This window comes from Microtus pennsylvanicus, chromosome X (assembly GCF_037038515.1).
Source record: "Microtus pennsylvanicus isolate mMicPen1 chromosome X, mMicPen1.hap1, whole genome shotgun sequence".
NCBI lineage: Eukaryota > Metazoa > Chordata > Mammalia > Rodentia > Cricetidae > Microtus > Microtus pennsylvanicus.
This window is the reverse complement of record NC_134601.1, coordinates 15,506,291-15,522,576: the sequence shown is the minus strand read 5'-3', so window position 1 is coordinate 15,522,576 and position 16,286 is coordinate 15,506,291. Positions and strand designations below refer to the sequence as shown.

At 45.5% G+C, this 16,286-nt stretch overlaps 1 protein-coding gene across 1 annotated transcript; it reads right to left on the bottom strand.

Annotated features, from left to right (window-relative positions):
- Positions 1-995: 995 nt before the first annotated feature.
- Positions 996-2,523, bottom strand: Hsfx4 (heat shock transcription factor family, X-linked member 4). Its single transcript, XM_075958570.1, has 2 exons — positions 2,023-2,523; positions 996-1,598 (listed from the first exon to the last, which is right to left on the bottom strand). The coding sequence occupies exons 1-2, from the start codon at positions 2,521-2,523 to the stop codon at positions 996-998; spliced, it is 1,104 nt and encodes a 367-aa protein (XP_075814685.1).
- Between the last annotated feature and the right edge of the window lie 13,763 nt (positions 2,524-16,286).

Sequence of the window (16,286 nt, the reverse complement as noted above, 5' to 3'; positions counted from 1 at the left end):
AACTACCAGGAAAAGACTCTCTTACTTTGGTTGCCTGCTGTTGCCTGGATTGCACATAAATGGTGTTTAATGTCCTGGGGCCCCCATGTGCTTTCCCATGTGTTGTTTCTGTCAAAACCCAGGAAGTTCATGCACAGCATCCTGGGGACCAGGTGGCAAGCCTGGGGCCAGGCACTGAGTCGACACCAATGCCCTGGAAAATCTGTGATGAAGAGGGCAATCAATAGAGAAGCGCAACAATGTTGGGTTCTCCTACCTCCCACGGTGCAAGAGCCCTCTGGAGAGGTTCCTCCAGGCACGGAAGGGTGGCTCTCACCCAGCCATTTCTTATCTTAAATGTCCTAAATCTAGCTCTGACTCTTTTAGGTTGATTAAGAAAAGATAAGTGGGGGACATTTTATAGCAACATTTTGCAGGTTCTGTTGCAAAGTTTCTAGTGTCTGTCTTCCTTTTGTGTCAGGTAGTTTCCCACCCCCATGTGCTGAGAGGAATGGTCTGTATCCCAGGGACCAGGGCATAGTAGTGCTCACTCCTTAGCAGATGGGCAGCCAGTTTAAGGCATGCTCATACGGGGCTAATGGATGCTTGATAGTAACCCTCAGGTCTTGCTCAGAAATTTCCTGATGACCTCTGTTGGGGGTACAGACACAAGACAATGGAATCTCCTAATTCCAGACCCCTGAGCAATGTGAGGTGAAGCTAGTATCCAATAAGCAAGTGCCAGGGGAGCATATATTTCCAGGCTTGTTTTCCACCCTACTGGGAAGAATGCTTTGCTGAGATCCTGAAACTATTGCTGGTTCTCCTGAAAAGATAAAGTGAATCCAAGATTGGGGAAGCCAAGCATACAGGATGGTACAGAGGGGCAGATATGATACAGACTCTGGATTCTAGTTTAGATTATTTATTTACCATCATGATATTTACGCTTCTGATGCCAAAAGTTGATATATTCTCAGAAGAAATTTTCTACTGGTCTTCAGGGACCTGCGAGTTCATAAGCGAGGACTATTCTTTATGGGCTCACAGATTACACTCTTGTAATCTGAGGAGCCCTCCTGCTCTTCATCGGGAGATTCGTTTGTTGGCCTTCCTAAGAGGGTAGACAATAGGGCAGAGCAAGAACTGTTGTACAGAGACATCATAGAACTTAAAATGGGTTGATCTGATGAACTAGCACTTGAATTTTCTTCTGTGCCTTGAATTCCAGGAGCAGTTGGGGGCCCACATATAATAGTGCCTGAGGTATCATCTGCAATTGGGTTACTTGACTCCCCCGGAAGCTGCATTTCTAGTGAACGTGGAGGAATAAATTTCATAGCCCACACAGCAGAGAATACAAAGCCTTGATTTCCTTTGTATGCCTGGTCATTGGAGCTTTTCTTCTTGGCATCTTCACAGTCTTCCTCAGGTTTGCGATAGAATCGTGGAGAATATCTGGTAGGTGACTTCTTCTTTTTTGAAGTTGGCTCTTGAGAAGATCTAAGTGGAATAGGTACACAGAGAGCTTGGTGGGCAAGATTTTTTAGGTCTTCTTTGCCCCAGATATACTCAACAAGTCCAGGCTTATCTCTCTGAAAGTTGAAGTGACGGTACATCTGAAACAAAATGAACAGTTTAGCTATCCTAAGATGAAATATGTGTTGATCCCCACAACCCTCTTCACCACCAGTCACATTGTCCTAGTTTGTGATTAAAAAATAATGAGTTGGCAATGATTCTTAAACAGTATGTAAGTTAAGATGATCACACATACATACATACATACACACACACACACACACACACTGGTGTACATGCATGCACCACTATATGGCTTTTCATAGCCATTCTTCTTGTTTGAATACTTTTAGGTGGGCCTTATGTAATTTAAGAACAAAGCCATTACATTCAAAATCTACTTTTTTGACATTTTAGTGACCCTCCTGCTAAAATAGAACTGACATCATGTATGGCATGGATTGGGGGAGATACATGTATGCTTCTGTTGTTAAATTAGGACAAAACTACTTTGTACATTACCAATATTCTCTTGTACTCTTCAGAGAAAGCCACAGATGTCTCAGGGTATATCTTTCTGAATCCATATATGTTGAGCTGGCGAATAAAACTCTTCAAACTGTCTGTTTCAAAAATCTTCTTTGCCCCCTTTAGATGAAGGACCTCTTTCTGGAAAAGGTCTACCTCAATCATTATGGTGTCTCCTTCCTTAGTCCACTTCACTGACTTGAATGCCTCATTCTGCACAATGGACCAAAGCTTCATGGGAAAGGGCAGACTGAAAAGGTTGGTGTTATCTTCCTCACTGGCTATTGGTTGGCTTTGGTCTTCAGGTAGTGGGATCTCTACATAGGCTTGATCTTGTATGACATCTTGATCATCTTGTCTCACCAGACCATCTTTTGAATCTGCTTCTGAATCATGTGAAGAATTATATCTATCAAGAGCCTCGCTTTCAGGCTCTTGATTAACAACTGGGCTCACATTGATTCCACAATTCTCTTCTACACTCTGACTAGCCATGATGCTGTAATAAGTCCATCAGGAATGTTCTGAACAGCAGACCACAAGTCCCTGTCTTAGCAAGTCAGAGTGTTGGTTCCAGTAGGAACACCCAATAAATAGTGACTATAAGTTCTAGATTCTCAGAAGGCATCTGTTGAAGTCATCATTCTCTTTGTTTGTCATGTCACTAAGATGGCTCATAGTCAGTCTGGAGAGGGAGGTCAGGCCAAGTATATGTGGTAAGCAGATAGATAGATAGGAAGGCCCAAGTTTTTCTTTTTTCTATTCTAAGATATTATGTAAATTCTCAGAAAAAGAGCCCTATATGATGAGACATATCTTGCCATGGGACCTGTATAAGTTGAAAAGCACAAGCACCTTTGCCTCTCTCAATCCTCAAGATTGGGAATGGTTGTTACTATTTTCTCTGTTTAGTTCAAGGACCAGCCAATCTTGGGTATTAGGATGAGTAGATATATCTTAGGCAAAGTGGTCTAGCTTTGTTTATACCATATACTTGTCCCCCATCCCACCCCTATCTTATTCTTGCATTGGTTTCTTCCAACCACTCCTCTGATTTTCATAGAGATCCTGATAAATAACTCATTTCCCTAAAATCTAATCAGCTTGTCCCCTAAGTCATGTTGTGTGCCCAAGTAGGATGAGATGGACATACTCATCTGATTAATTAATGGTAGAATTTTTCTAAGCAGTCTTGTTTGATTACATGGCCACATCCTCGTTGGTACTTTGAATTTCCATGTACACCTTGACTTGCCAACAAATCACTTTGTTCTTTGGGTCAAGATAGAATAACTAGTCACTTCTGCTTCTTTCCTTTCTTTCTGTGCCTTTACTTTCTCCAACCCCCTTGTTCCCTCTCAAATTTGTGGCCCCTTTTTCTTTGATTGTTACTATTACTACACACAAATTGTTACATATACACAAATAAATAAACAAACAAAACCATATAAGTCCATTTAGTGTTGCTTACATGTATATGTTCTTAGGCTGACTGACTTCTTATTGCATAATCAATTGGGGGCTAATCCCTGAAGAATGGTAACTCTCCCATTGTCAGCATTTCTTAGTTGTCTATAGTTCTTTGTCTATGGATATGGATCTGGTGAAATTTCCCCCTTCCATGTATTGGTATTGTCCTTGTAATCTGGTTTCATTGAAACCCATGTTAAGGAAAGTTTCTATCTGTTTAACTAGACACAACTAAAATAAGTCAAACTGATATATCCTACTGTGTAGTGATAAGGAGCGGCGGGCTACGTTCCTGGCACCCGGCCGCCCGCCCGCACGGCTAGCTTTATACCCGAAATAATTACACGGAAACTGTATTCTTTAAACACTGCTTGGCCCATTAGTTCCAGCCTTCTATTGGCTAGCTCTTACATATTGATCTAACCCATTTCTAATAATCTGTGTAGCCCACGAGGTGGCTTACTAGGGAAGATCTTAACCTGCGTCTGTCTGGAGTGGGAGAATCATGGCGACTCTGACTTGGCTTCTTTCTCCCGGCACTACTGTGTATTTGAAAACCATTTACACACTTGTAGTGCTTTAGCTGTGGTAGAAGGTGAATTTCTTCTTGAATTTTAATTGTATTAACTTATATAAATATATAAATAATTATATAATGAATATATTTATATATATATTTATAATTATATATATCCACATTTAAATACAATCTTCTGAGTTCTTTTAATGTTTGTCATATGTATTTGTGTTTAGGGCTTACCACTTGGGATTAGAGAACCTATCATGGGTTCTTGTCCATGGAGAAGACTGAATCTTCCTCTCTCAGAAGTCTTTGGTTACCTATAGCTTTTAATCTAAGTATGGAGCCTTATGAGATTTTCCCATGTTGTCATTGTGCTAATCTTACATAAAAGGCTATCTCATAGTAGAAATCCTGGTCCTCTGACTCTTACAATCTTTTTATCCCCTCTTCCATTATGTTAACTGAGCTTTGGTTGTAGGGTTGTATTTTAGGTGTATTTTTTAGAGTTGGGCACTCCACAGTACGTTTCTCTCTGAATTTTGACCAGTTGTGGATTTTTGTAACAGTCTGTGTTGAAGGGAACTTAGAGGAATGTAAGCAGGAGGGGGTGGGGTGGCAAAGGTAGGCTCCCTGGGATGGTGGCTTATTTTTCTCAGAAGATGCTGAGAAATATCTGGAATGCGCAGGGGCATATATATAAGCAGGGCTAGTGGGGGAAAGGGAAGCACCACGGAAGAAAATACATTACCCAAGCCAGCACCTGTTTAACAGTCTTCAAGCCTTAGGCTTCACCTATCCTAAAGGAATAAGGCGGTTCCTTTCCTTTTCTCCATGACTATAATTTGCTGTCTTTCCCTATTGGTCAGTTCTTTGTTCATGCAAGAGAGTTACATGCCAGTAATTCCATAGAAAATTGCCAACCACGCCGCTCCTAGTTATACATGGCACCCTTTTCTTTGCAGTTTTACATTAATTTATTTATTGTGCATATGCAGGTAAAATGTGGGCCATAGAACCCATGTCAGAGGACAGCTTATAAGAGTCTGTTTTCTTCTACCAAGCAGGCTCTGAGCATTTATCTCAGGTCACGCAGCTTGGCAGCAAGGGCCTTTACCCATTGCATTATCTTGTCCTGAATTCTTATATTTTTTCCTTCACCCCTTAGGGCCACATTTTGTACCCTTCCTTTAAATCTTATTTCTAAGATTTTTTCCTAGATTGTTTAGATCATGTGCTACTACTCAAAGGCCTGTTCTTATGACTGTTTCTGTCTTCCTGACACACTAATTGTGTATGGGAGGAAGTGACTTTCCAGTGTTCTTGGAGATATGCTGTGTTACTTGATCTCCATTTGGTAGTTTGTGGTAACCAGGATAGAAACCAAGGAAGCATTATTTGGACTTTTCAAATAGCTGTGACCTGCCTCAAAACTGGTCTGTTGAATTTGGTGGCAGAAGGCATTGATTGCAGCTCTTCAGTCAGCCTGTATTTTAATCTTTATTCTTCTGATACTTCAATCATTATTTAAAGAAATCACAACCTCTATAGATTGCCAGAGCAAGGCCTTCAAATAACATGACATAGTCTAGGTACCCTGTGCCCCTGCTTTTTTTATATATGACTCAGGATTGGTGGGGTTGGCAGGATATAGAAGACAAGTTGTCAGCCCATCATCATGATTTCTGATAAGTCAGTCCAGTGTGCTCACTGCAGAAGGTCCATCCAGCCTCTTGTAAACCTGCAAATTTACTGTGGAAACTTTTAGAAGTGGTCATTTCATGGACATGAGAGGGCCTTTTTACTTTGGGTATTATCTCCCATTTTTATTTTCTATGCATTTTTATTTCACTCAGTTTATGTTGTTTCATATTTTGATTTGCGTTTTCCATTACATTTAGCATTAGTTTGTGTTCTGAAATTTTTCTTTACAAAAGTAACTCGACTTCTAACTAGATCTGCAGCCTAATATAGAGTATACTTGTTCACAGTTTCCATGATGTAGGATTCCTCTCAGTATGTTATGAATATGTTTTATTACCATTGGTTAATAAAGAAGTTGCTTTGGCTTATGGCAGACCAGAATATAGGTAGGTGGGAAAACTAAACTGAATGCAGGAAGAAAGAAAGCAGAGTCAGGCAGATACCATGTAGCTGCAGAAGGAGAAAGATGACAGAACCTTACCAGTAAGCCACAGCCTCATGGAGATACACAGATTAATAGAAATGGGTTAATTTAAGATGTAAGAGTTAGCCAGAAATACACCTGAGTCATCGGCCAAATAGTGTTGTAATTAATATAGTTTTGTGTGATTATTTGGGTCTGGGTGGCTGGGAAATGAAAGTACAATCTCTGTTTACAAATGACACCCAAATATTTGGCAAGAATTTCTACATAAAAGTCTAAGAAAGCTTTGCAAAATGGCTTTTAGACCCAGAAAATAGGAGTCAATTGTAGCTTCTTGGTAACTACATATTTTTAGATAAGCTCTGTTTGCTGACAGTAAACAGAGGAACTGCTCCTTTAAGGGACTACTTCAGGCCTCAGCATTAGCAGCAAAAACTGGGGGGCTCCTTTAAGAGACAGCTTACTGGTACAAATGGATCTGGCTTTTTCAGGAAGTCTTGTTATAGAGCACTTGAATGGGGCTTTGGGCAGTGCACTGTAAGTTACTTGGTGGCCATGTGGGCCACCTGCTTCTGAAAGTTGGGGTGGTAAACACAGCTCTCAGAGTTGGTAGTAAATGAAACTCTGCCATGTTGCAAAGCCAAGGAGGGAGGAAGCAACAGCCAAAGTGGCTGCTCTGGTCCTAGCCATGCCTGCTTAACAGTTCACAGCAGTGATCAAAAAAGGATTAAGGATGTACAATAAAGACAGATTCAGACAGAAATAAACCTGTGAACCAGTCATGGTGTGTTTTAAAAAAAATGTACATAGGCTTAAGAAAATAGGTATAGGCAGTTATAGAAAGAAATAGTTTTTTTAAATGAAACAAAGTCTTTAAAGAGGCAGTAAAAGTAATATAAAAGAGTACCACAGATTAAAGGAGTAAAGTTAATAAAATAAATATTAAAAGTAATGGAGTAAAAAAATAAGCGATGTAAAGATGTAATAAACACAAAGAGTGTGGATTATGTATATTAATGTTGACTGTTAATAAGTTAACTGCTGAAAAATATTTGATTCTAAGCTAAACTAAACCAACATATATATTTTAGAGGTATCTTGAGTCTAAGGATATGTTACTTCGGAAAAGAGGTTCTGCTTTTGTTTCCATAAAAGATGAGAACCTGTGGATTCCTTCCTTGCTAATGTGGCTTGATGGACCAAGACCCCCCAAAAAATTCTCTGTGAACCCTAAAAATCCTTTGTCCAACAAACAGCAGGAAGCAGTTTGGAAAAAAACTATGCCCAAATTCTCAAAATGATTGTTTATGAATGTTTGTTTTCATTTAAAGTTGGTTGATTGTAAGTGGTTAATGGTCACAGTAAATCTCTTTCTTAAAATAAAGGGGTAATATGATATATGAATAATTTACACTGATATGGTTCTTGGTTTATTGATATAAATTTAAGGTCAATTTTGGTATATGTATATTTCTATTCTTGTTTAAGGTATTATGTTTATACAGCTCACTTAAAAATGTAATGCATAATTTAAAAATATGGATTAATAGATAGTCATCTATAATAGTTAAACTATAGTCACATTAGTTAAGCTTTCTAAATGCACAGAGATATATTTCAGATGGATAGGTATTCCTCAAACTTTTAAAAGACCTACAGGATATGACAATTAAAAGGTTTTAAGAACTTAGACTTTTCCTGACAGTGAGACATGTCTGCTTCTGGCAGCACCAATTACTTCAGAAAGGTTGATGGACATTGAAGAAACTGGTTATGAAATTTGCCTTCAATGTGACAAGGCTAGCCATTTGGTCAAGAAACTGCTTTTGCCTGGACTGTTGATGCATGCTATATGAACTGGACATGCACAGAAAAATGACTGTTGAACTTTCCAAAAGAGAGAAGAGTCCTTCAGGGTTCCTGCGTCACAGAAGAAACAGCCAGACATTCTGCAGGACACAGAAAAAAGCAGCAGATGAATTTTGCCAGTACAAGGCAGAATAGATCTTCAAATATCCAGCTTCACTGAAAAGTCTGACAGAAATTATGGGCCTATAGGCTGAAGATGGATGCTCTAATGTTACAAAAGAACTTTGGGTGACACTCCAGGCAGCAAGATGCTGCTGTCAACTCTAGAACTTTAAAAATTGCTTACAATGCTCTTCCTGTTCACTTTGGTAATATAATATCCTTCTGGGGTCTTTGATGGAGTTGAAGGCAGACAGTTGTACTTATAGTTTTCCTTAGTTATGAAAAAAGATAAATTAAATATGAAACTTTGGAACCACAAAGAAATATTGTAACTATAGCTCCTGCTTGATATCTGTTTTGTTATATGTAGTTTTACTATGTTAAGTTAAAGATCCGCCTGCCTCTGCCTCTCGAGTGCTGGGATTAAAGGCATGCACCACCACCGCCCGGCTCTAAACCTTCCTTTTTATTTAAAGAAAGGGGAAATGGTATGGGATTCCCCTCTGTACGTTGTGAATATGTTTTATTACTATTGGTAAAAAAGAAGTTGCTTTGGACTATGGCAGACCAGAATATATGTAGGTGGGAAAACCAAACTGTATACAGGGAGAAAAAAGGCAGAGTCAGGCAGACACCATGTAGTCATGGAAGGAGAAAGATGCTAGAAACTTACCAGTAAGCCAAAGTCTCAAAGAGATACACAGATTAACAAAAATGGGTTAATTTAAGATGTAAGATCTAGCTGGAAATATGCCTGAGCTATCAGTCAAACAGTGTTGTAATTAATATAGTTTTGTGTGATTATTCAGGTCTTGGTGAATAGGAAATGAAAGTACTGTCTCTATTTATATGTCCCCGTTCAAGACCTACACACCAATTTTCTAGGATTGGCCCATGATTTTAAATTTGATAATATTTTTGTTCAGAAATGTTAACTGTTGGAAGGGGGCTTCTTGTTTGTCCTGGCTGCCCTGAACCGAAATAATCACACAGAAAACTGTACTAATTAAATCAGTGTTTGGACCATTATCTTTGGCTTCTTATTTGCTAACTCTTATATCTTAATTTAACCCATCTCCATTAATCTGTGCATCACAGTGAGGTTGTGACCTATCAGCAAAGTTTCAACTCGTCTGTCTCCAGTGGCAGCTCCATGGTTTCTCTCTGACTCCACCTTCTTTTTCCCAGCATTCCATTTATTTTTCCCTCCTAGCTCTGTTTCCCTATAGCTCTGCTATAGGCCCAAAGCAATTCCTTTATTAACCAATGATATTCACCGCATATAGAGGGGAATCCCACATGAGTTAGCTACAGGAAGTACATCCTAAGAATGACTTCCAGGCAGTTTATTGATTAACAAAGCATACATCTCCCAGAGGACACTTTTTACAACAACTTTAATAGTTATTATTGTTTCCTTGATTTTCTTTGACCCAGTTTACAACTGTAGGTCCCATTAGGATATAAAGTGGGGCCATTTGCAAGTCTCATTGTTGTGGTGCTACAGCTTCCTACTCCCTGGGGACATAAAAACTCTCCCTTGCATCAAAGAGTTCCAAAATGTGAGTCACAGAGCACAAATGAAGCAGAGATATTCACTGGTTTGTTGTGAAAGGCAGCACTCAATCCCCTTTGCATAAATATTCCTCTGAGTGGCCTCTCTCAGCTTCCCTTATGTTCATATGTTCCTTGTATACCTAAGAAAGGCTGTGGTGGAAAGTTTCTTCTCTCAGGTGTGATTAGTCTTAACCACCAACTACTAGAAGCTCAGTTATTGTAAGTGCTACAGATGAAGATGAGGATATGAAGAAGGAGGAAGAGTAGAAGTCAGAGGAAGAGCTGAATGAAGAGGAAAAGGAGGGGGAGGAAATAAAACAGAAGTAAGAGATTGGTAAGAGGAATAGGAAGTGGAAGTAGAAGGGAAAAATCTTCACAAATTGTTGTTGTACACAGTGAGACCAGATATCTTGCCATCACCCAGGACTACAGAATAGTCATGGCAGACATATAAGTGATGTTATTACCTTTTCTCCTACATTATCCCAAAGCTCTGATTTCTCTGTCAGAGAAAATTATCTACTAGTTAGCACCTTCCAGTCCGCAACTAATCTAATCATTTCTAGACAGCAATTTCCCTTAGCCTTGATGCTTCCCCTACATTCCCATCTGCCAAGGCCATGCCTGCTTTCAGAAATGCTAATGGAAACCACTGTTCGCATACATAAAACCAGGTCCATTTCAGAGACAAGATGAGAGCAGAGCGTAGACTATGGATGCCAAGGTCCAGATATGCAGACGCTGATCCAGCAGCATCCCTGCAAGTGGGCGTCCACCAAAAGGGGGTGACTTGTGCGGATGAGAACTATGTAGAAGTTGGTCCCTGCATTCTCATCTATGTCCCCGGGGAGCTGGTGCTATTTTGTGAGGTGCCTGGAAGTTGGGGGTCGCCTCATTGCAATATCCAGACTGGAGTCCCCCTTCCACCTTTCACCATTTACATTCTGGTTAGGGGTGGGATGGTGACCACTTTGTGAGCTTTCAGAAAGAGAGATGGCCATGCCACACTTTCAGAGTGGAGGTGAACACTTCAGGAGGCAAGAAATGGGCCCTTTGAGGAGAAGCAGACCCTACTGAGGCAGCCCTTGCCTTTGGACAGCATAGACACAAGGAGGGCCACATAAGCAAACAGGAACCATCTAGTTCCGTGAATGCTCTGCCTAGGCTCCACCTTCTGGAAGGTATTCGCTGAGGGAATGAGTGTCACTTAAATTGCAGGGTGCAAGTAGAACCTGAGTGGACCTGGAAGGCCGGCTATGGTCAGCAGGTCCCCAGGAGCCTAGTGAAGTCAGTGTGGTGTGTGCTGCCCCAAACAGGGTTGTCCTGTGGAAACTAGGCCCTTACCGTCTCCCTAGACCATCAGCCTTCCCTCTCGGGGTGGCATTCTGAGGTCCCAGAGATGTGGAGACACATAACTTCCTCAGGGAATATGGACGTGGGGTCTCAGAAGCACAGCTAAATGGACATGGGGTCTCAGAGGTCCAGCTGAGTGGACGTGAAGTCTCAAAAGACCAGCTGAATGGATGTGGGGTCCCAGAAGCCCAGCTGAATGGACGTGGGGTCCCAGAAGCCCAGCTGAATGGACGTGAGGTCTGAGAAGCCCAGCTGAATGGACGTGGGGTCCCAGAAGCCACATCTGAAGCACACAGGCCTAGAGCATACAGGCTCGACTGTATGTGTTCACAGTCCTCCATCCAAGGTGAGAGCGACTGTGGGAAGAAGCCCCCTCAACTTTGGCAGCATCCACATCCGGGGACCTAGTGAGGCTCAAAGCCATTTTGAGAGGTTCCAGAAGGTCCCAGCCAGGCTCATCTTCCTACATCCGGGGAACTGGAAGGGTTCGGAGCCATCTTCCTTGGCGACCAGAAGGGTGTCGGCCACATCGTACTCCAGGTATCCGGGCACTGAGGGTCTCACAGGCATTTTCTGAGGGCCCTGAAGGGTGTGAGGGATGGACGAGGCGCCTCCGGCATCAGGATATGGGGGGTTTGGAGCCAATTTCCTAAGGGCCTAGAAGGTCGAAGGGTGAGGGCCAAAGCGGGCTCCTTCTATCCGGGGCTGAGGGGCTTGGAGCCATTTTGTGAGGTTCCCGGGAGGGAGACCGTCAGGCTGTGCTCCTTCCATCCGAGGCCTGGGGGACTTGGAGTGATTTTGTGAAGTTCCCGGGAGGGAGACCATCAGGCTGGGCTCCTTCTATCCGGGGATGTGGGCTTGGAGTCATTTTGTGAGGTTCCCAGGAGGGAGACCATCAGGCTGGGCTTCCTACATCCGGGGATGGGGGCCTCAGAGCCATTTTGTGAGGTTCCCGGGTGGGGAGACCATCAGGCTGGGCTTCCTACATCCGGGGACCTGGAGGGGACCAGAAGGGTGTCGGCCACATCGCGCTCCAGGTATCCGGGCATTGAGAGTCTCACAGGCGTTTTCTGAGGGCCCTGAAGGGTGTGAGGGATGGACGAGGCGCCTCCGGCATCAGGATATGGGGGTTTGGAGCCATTTTCCTAAGGGTCTAGAAGGTCGAAGGGTGAGGGCCAAAGCGGGCTCCTTCTATCCGGGGCTGAGGGGCTTGGAGCCATTTTGTGAGGTTCCCGGGAGGGAGACCGTCAGGCTGTGCTCCTTCCATCCGAGGATGGGGGCCTCAGAGCCATTTTGTGAGGTTCCCCGGAGGGACACCATCAGGCTGGGCTTCCTACATCCGGGGATGGGGGCCTCAGAGCCATTTTGTGAGGTTCCCGGGTGGGGAGACCATCAGGCTGGGCTTCCTATATCCGGGGACCTAGTGAGGCTCAGAGCCATTTTGTGAGGCTCCAGAAGGACCCAGCCAGGCTCGTCTTCCTCCATCCGGGGACCTGGAAGGGCTCGGAGCCATCTTCCTTGGGGACCAGAAGGGTGTCGGCCACATCGCGCTCCAGGTATCCGGGCATTGAGGGTCTCACAGGCGTTTTCTGAGGGCCCTGAAGGGTGTGAGGGATGGACGAGGCGCCTCTGGCATCAGGATATGGGGGTTTGGAGCCATTTTCCTAAGGGTCTAGAAGGTCGAAGGGTGAGGGCCAAAGCGGGCTCCTTCTATCCGGGGCTGAGGGGCGTGGAGCCATTTTGTGAGGTTCCCGGGAGGGAGACCATCAGGCTGGGCTCCTTGTATCCGGGGATGGGGGCTTGGAGGTTCCCAGGAGGGGGACCATCAGGCTGTGCTTCGTACATCTGGGGCCTGGGGGACTTGGAGACATTTTGTGAGGTTCCTGGGAGGGAGACCGTCAGACTGGGCTTCCTACATCCGGGGATGGGGGCTTGGAGTCATTTTGTGAGGTTCCCCGGAGGGAGACCATCAGGCTGGGCTTCCTATATCCGGGGACGGGGGCCTCAGAGCCATTTTGTGAGGTTCCCGGGAGGGAGACCATCAGGTTGGGCTTCCTACATACTGGGATGGGGGCCTCAGAGCCGTTTTGTGAGATTCCTGGGTGGGGAGACCATCAGGCTGGGCTTCCTATATCCGGGGACCTAGTGAGGCTCAAAGCCATTTTGTGAGGTTCCAGAAGGACCCAGCTAGGCTCGTCTTCCTCCATCCGGGGACCTGGAAGGGCTCGGAGCCATCTTCCTTGGGGACCAGAAGGGTGTCGGCCACATCGCGCTCCAGGTATCCGGGCATTGAGGGTCTCACACGCATTTTCTGAGGGCCCTGAAGGGTGTGAGAGATGGACGAGGCGCCTCCGGCATCTGGATATGGGAGTTTGGAGCCATTTTCCTAAGGGTCTAGAAGGTCGAAGGGTGAGGGCCAAAGCGGGCTCCTTCTATCCGGGGCTGAGGGGCTTGGAGCCATTTTGTGAGGTTCCCGGGAGGGAGACCATCAGGCTGTGCTCCTTCCATCCGAGGCCTGGGGGACTTGGAGCCATTTTGTGAGGTTCCCGGAAAGGAGACCATCAGGCTGGGCTTCCTACATCCGGGGATGTGGGCTTGGAGTCATTTTATGAGGTTCCCGGGAGGGAGACCATCAGGCTGGACTCCTTCCATCCGGGGCTGAGGGGCTTGGTGTCATTTTCTGAGGTTCCCGGGAGGGAGACCATCAGGCTGGGCTTCCTACATCTGGGACCTGGGGGGCTTGGAGTCATTTTGTGAGGTTCCCAGTAGGGAGACCATCAGGCATCTCATGCTGCATTGGGTACCTATAGGCCAATGTTCTAATTTGTGGTGCCTGGGGTCAGTCAGAGGGCTCTTCCTGCTCCCTGGAATTGGGAGCCTGGAGCCATTTTGTGACCTGACTAGAAGGGTGAAAACCATGCCGTGTTTTCTGAGTGGAGGTGAGCAGTTTCTGGGTCATCAGAGGCCCCTTTAGAAGAGAAAGTTGTCAAACATGCTAGTGTTGACCCTTTGCTTAGCTTTGGAGTTGGCCTTAACTTTGGAGTTGGCTAGGAGCAAGTTCAAGAGTTGCCTAGACAGAAGCTCCTCTCATTTCCATGGTCAAAGTCAGTGGGGAGAGTAGACAGGGGAAGAAGCTCCAGAGAGAGGGGCCTACAGAGTTTCTACTGTGTCCCGGTAGTGAGCACTGCAACAAATGAGGGCCCAGTTGCCCTAAAAGCATTGAACTAAGTCAGTCACTGTAGACAAAGGAGGGATGTTTTTCTCCTCTTTGGTTTGTTGTTCTGTTTCTTGAGACAGGGTTCCTTGGTGTGAGATTGGGCTGTCCTGGAACCAGCTGTGTCGAACAGGCTGGCCTCAAAGTCAGTGAGGTCTGCCTGCCTCAGCCTCGCTAGTGTCGGGGTGAAAGGTTTGTGCCACCACCTCCGCTCCTCTCAAAGGAGTGACTTTTAAGAGGTCCGGTTAACCTGACAGTGGCTTTGCATTCAGCATGTCTGTGGGACCCTACTGGACTGAAGAAATGCGCTCTGCCTAGAAGGTACCCAGATGGTATTTCCACTGTGGTGCACCTGGAGGAATTAACCTGTTTCCCCCTCCTTCCTCCTTGTATGTGCTGTGCCTTTCCTTCTACTGCACTCTGTGAAGGAGGGGGATTTGTCCTGGGATAAGGCCTCAGAGATGTAGTGGGAAGGATCCAGGGCCACCAAGGAGGAAACAGTCAGACCTCTGATATAAGACATACAAAAGCAGCCCTTGCTGTCAGCACAGACTAGGTCGACTGTGGAATGTAGGTATCACCTCTGACTTGGGGTTGAGGGGATGAGGTGGAGACTCACAGGTGGCTTGGACCTGAAAGATGGATCTGAGAGTCAGGAAGGGCGTTGTGAGGAACAAGGAGGAAGGAAACTTCAGAATGTGTGAGAAAATGCAGGGCCTGCCCCCTTTGCCCATCTTGAGCAGTCGGGGCCCTGGCATATCCAGAGTCGAGATAAATTCACATCTGTGTCCTTTCTCAAGACTGTGAGCCTTTTCAGCGTCGGGGAGCACCACAGCCCAGAGGGGAGCAGGCCTGATCGCCAGAGGTGATATCCATTTTCCATCAGGACTCCAGGTGAGCTGTCACGGTCGGAAATGAACATGCAAAGAGGGCCTCGTCCCCCAAACAAGAAGACTTCATAAAGCATGGGCACCGCTCTTCTCATGCAGGGGGGGGGAGGGGGGGTGGGAGGGTGTGAGTGGGGTCTTCTGTGCCTGGCTTCCTTGGACTGCATGACTTGGGTTGAGAATTCTACCGGGAATGATGATTTTGTTCCTAGGGTTGATATCAGATCAGCAGTGGCAGCCACGTCTGGAGAGCAGCGGGATTCTGCAGAGTGTGGGCCTCCCCTGAGGACTGAATCTGAAGGGAAGAGCCAGAGGACCTCATTGCCTGGGTACGACCCGGATTCGATGCCCAGGGGCACCAAGGGTTTGCGTACTTCAGCACGCTAGAGTCCTTGTAGAGGTGGGAGCCCTGTAGAGATGAGCCCTGGACACGTGGCCATCATGGCTGTTCCCCCACCGGAGTTGATGAGCTGTGCCACCAGCTCTTTTCTCCTGAGAGGATGGTTATAGGGCCGCCAGGTATGGAACTTCACCGGAGCAGGAGACCTTGTCTGAGCCGAGTTCTTGGTTAAGTCAGCCCCTGGGAAGTTCCAGGAAAGGATCCCAGGAGGCAAGTGAAGGAGACAGTGGTCCCTCCAAGGACTTCCCTGAAGCCCTGTCTCACAGACGTCCTGGGAGGGGCTGCAGGGCTGAGTCTTCTGCCCTGGTTCCAGGGAATAGTCTAAGGGAGCTGAGGGGCCTGCTAAGAGCACCTTGGCCTGGGTCATCAGAGGGAGGCTCGGGTCTGTGAGGAATCATGGTGAGAGTTGAGAGAGTCCCATCAACCAAAGACAGAGAGTACTGCCTACCTATCTGCCTTCCTGATGGCTGTGGGAAAATGGAGACTTTCTTCCCCTCTCCCATTCTTCTTTCTTTCTTATAGGCATAGTCTCTTGCCTTAAAGACGTGGGACCCAGGGGTCACGGGGAAGCTCCTGGAACAAGCCATTGATATAGGTGAGAATTGGGCTGGTAGACTGTTCTAGACCAAATGAGTCACACTGAATCGACCTAGCTCTTTTAGCTCTCTTAACTTCTGCCCCCACGAACAGGTGTCAGGAGGTCTAAGGTGTCCTCACTGCCTTCTGTTCCCTCTCAGAGACACATAAACTTGTTTTGA

Excerpts from the sequence above, each read along its gene's own strand:
- Hsfx4 (XM_075958570.1), bottom strand. The coding sequence starts at position 2,523 with ATGGCTAGTCAGAGTGTAGAAGAGAATTGTGGAATCAATGTGAGCCCA. Across the intron at positions 1,599-2,022 it reads AAGAGTACAAGAGAATATTG|ATGTACCGTCACTTCAACTT; the intron begins GTAATGTACAAA and ends ATTTTGTTTCAG.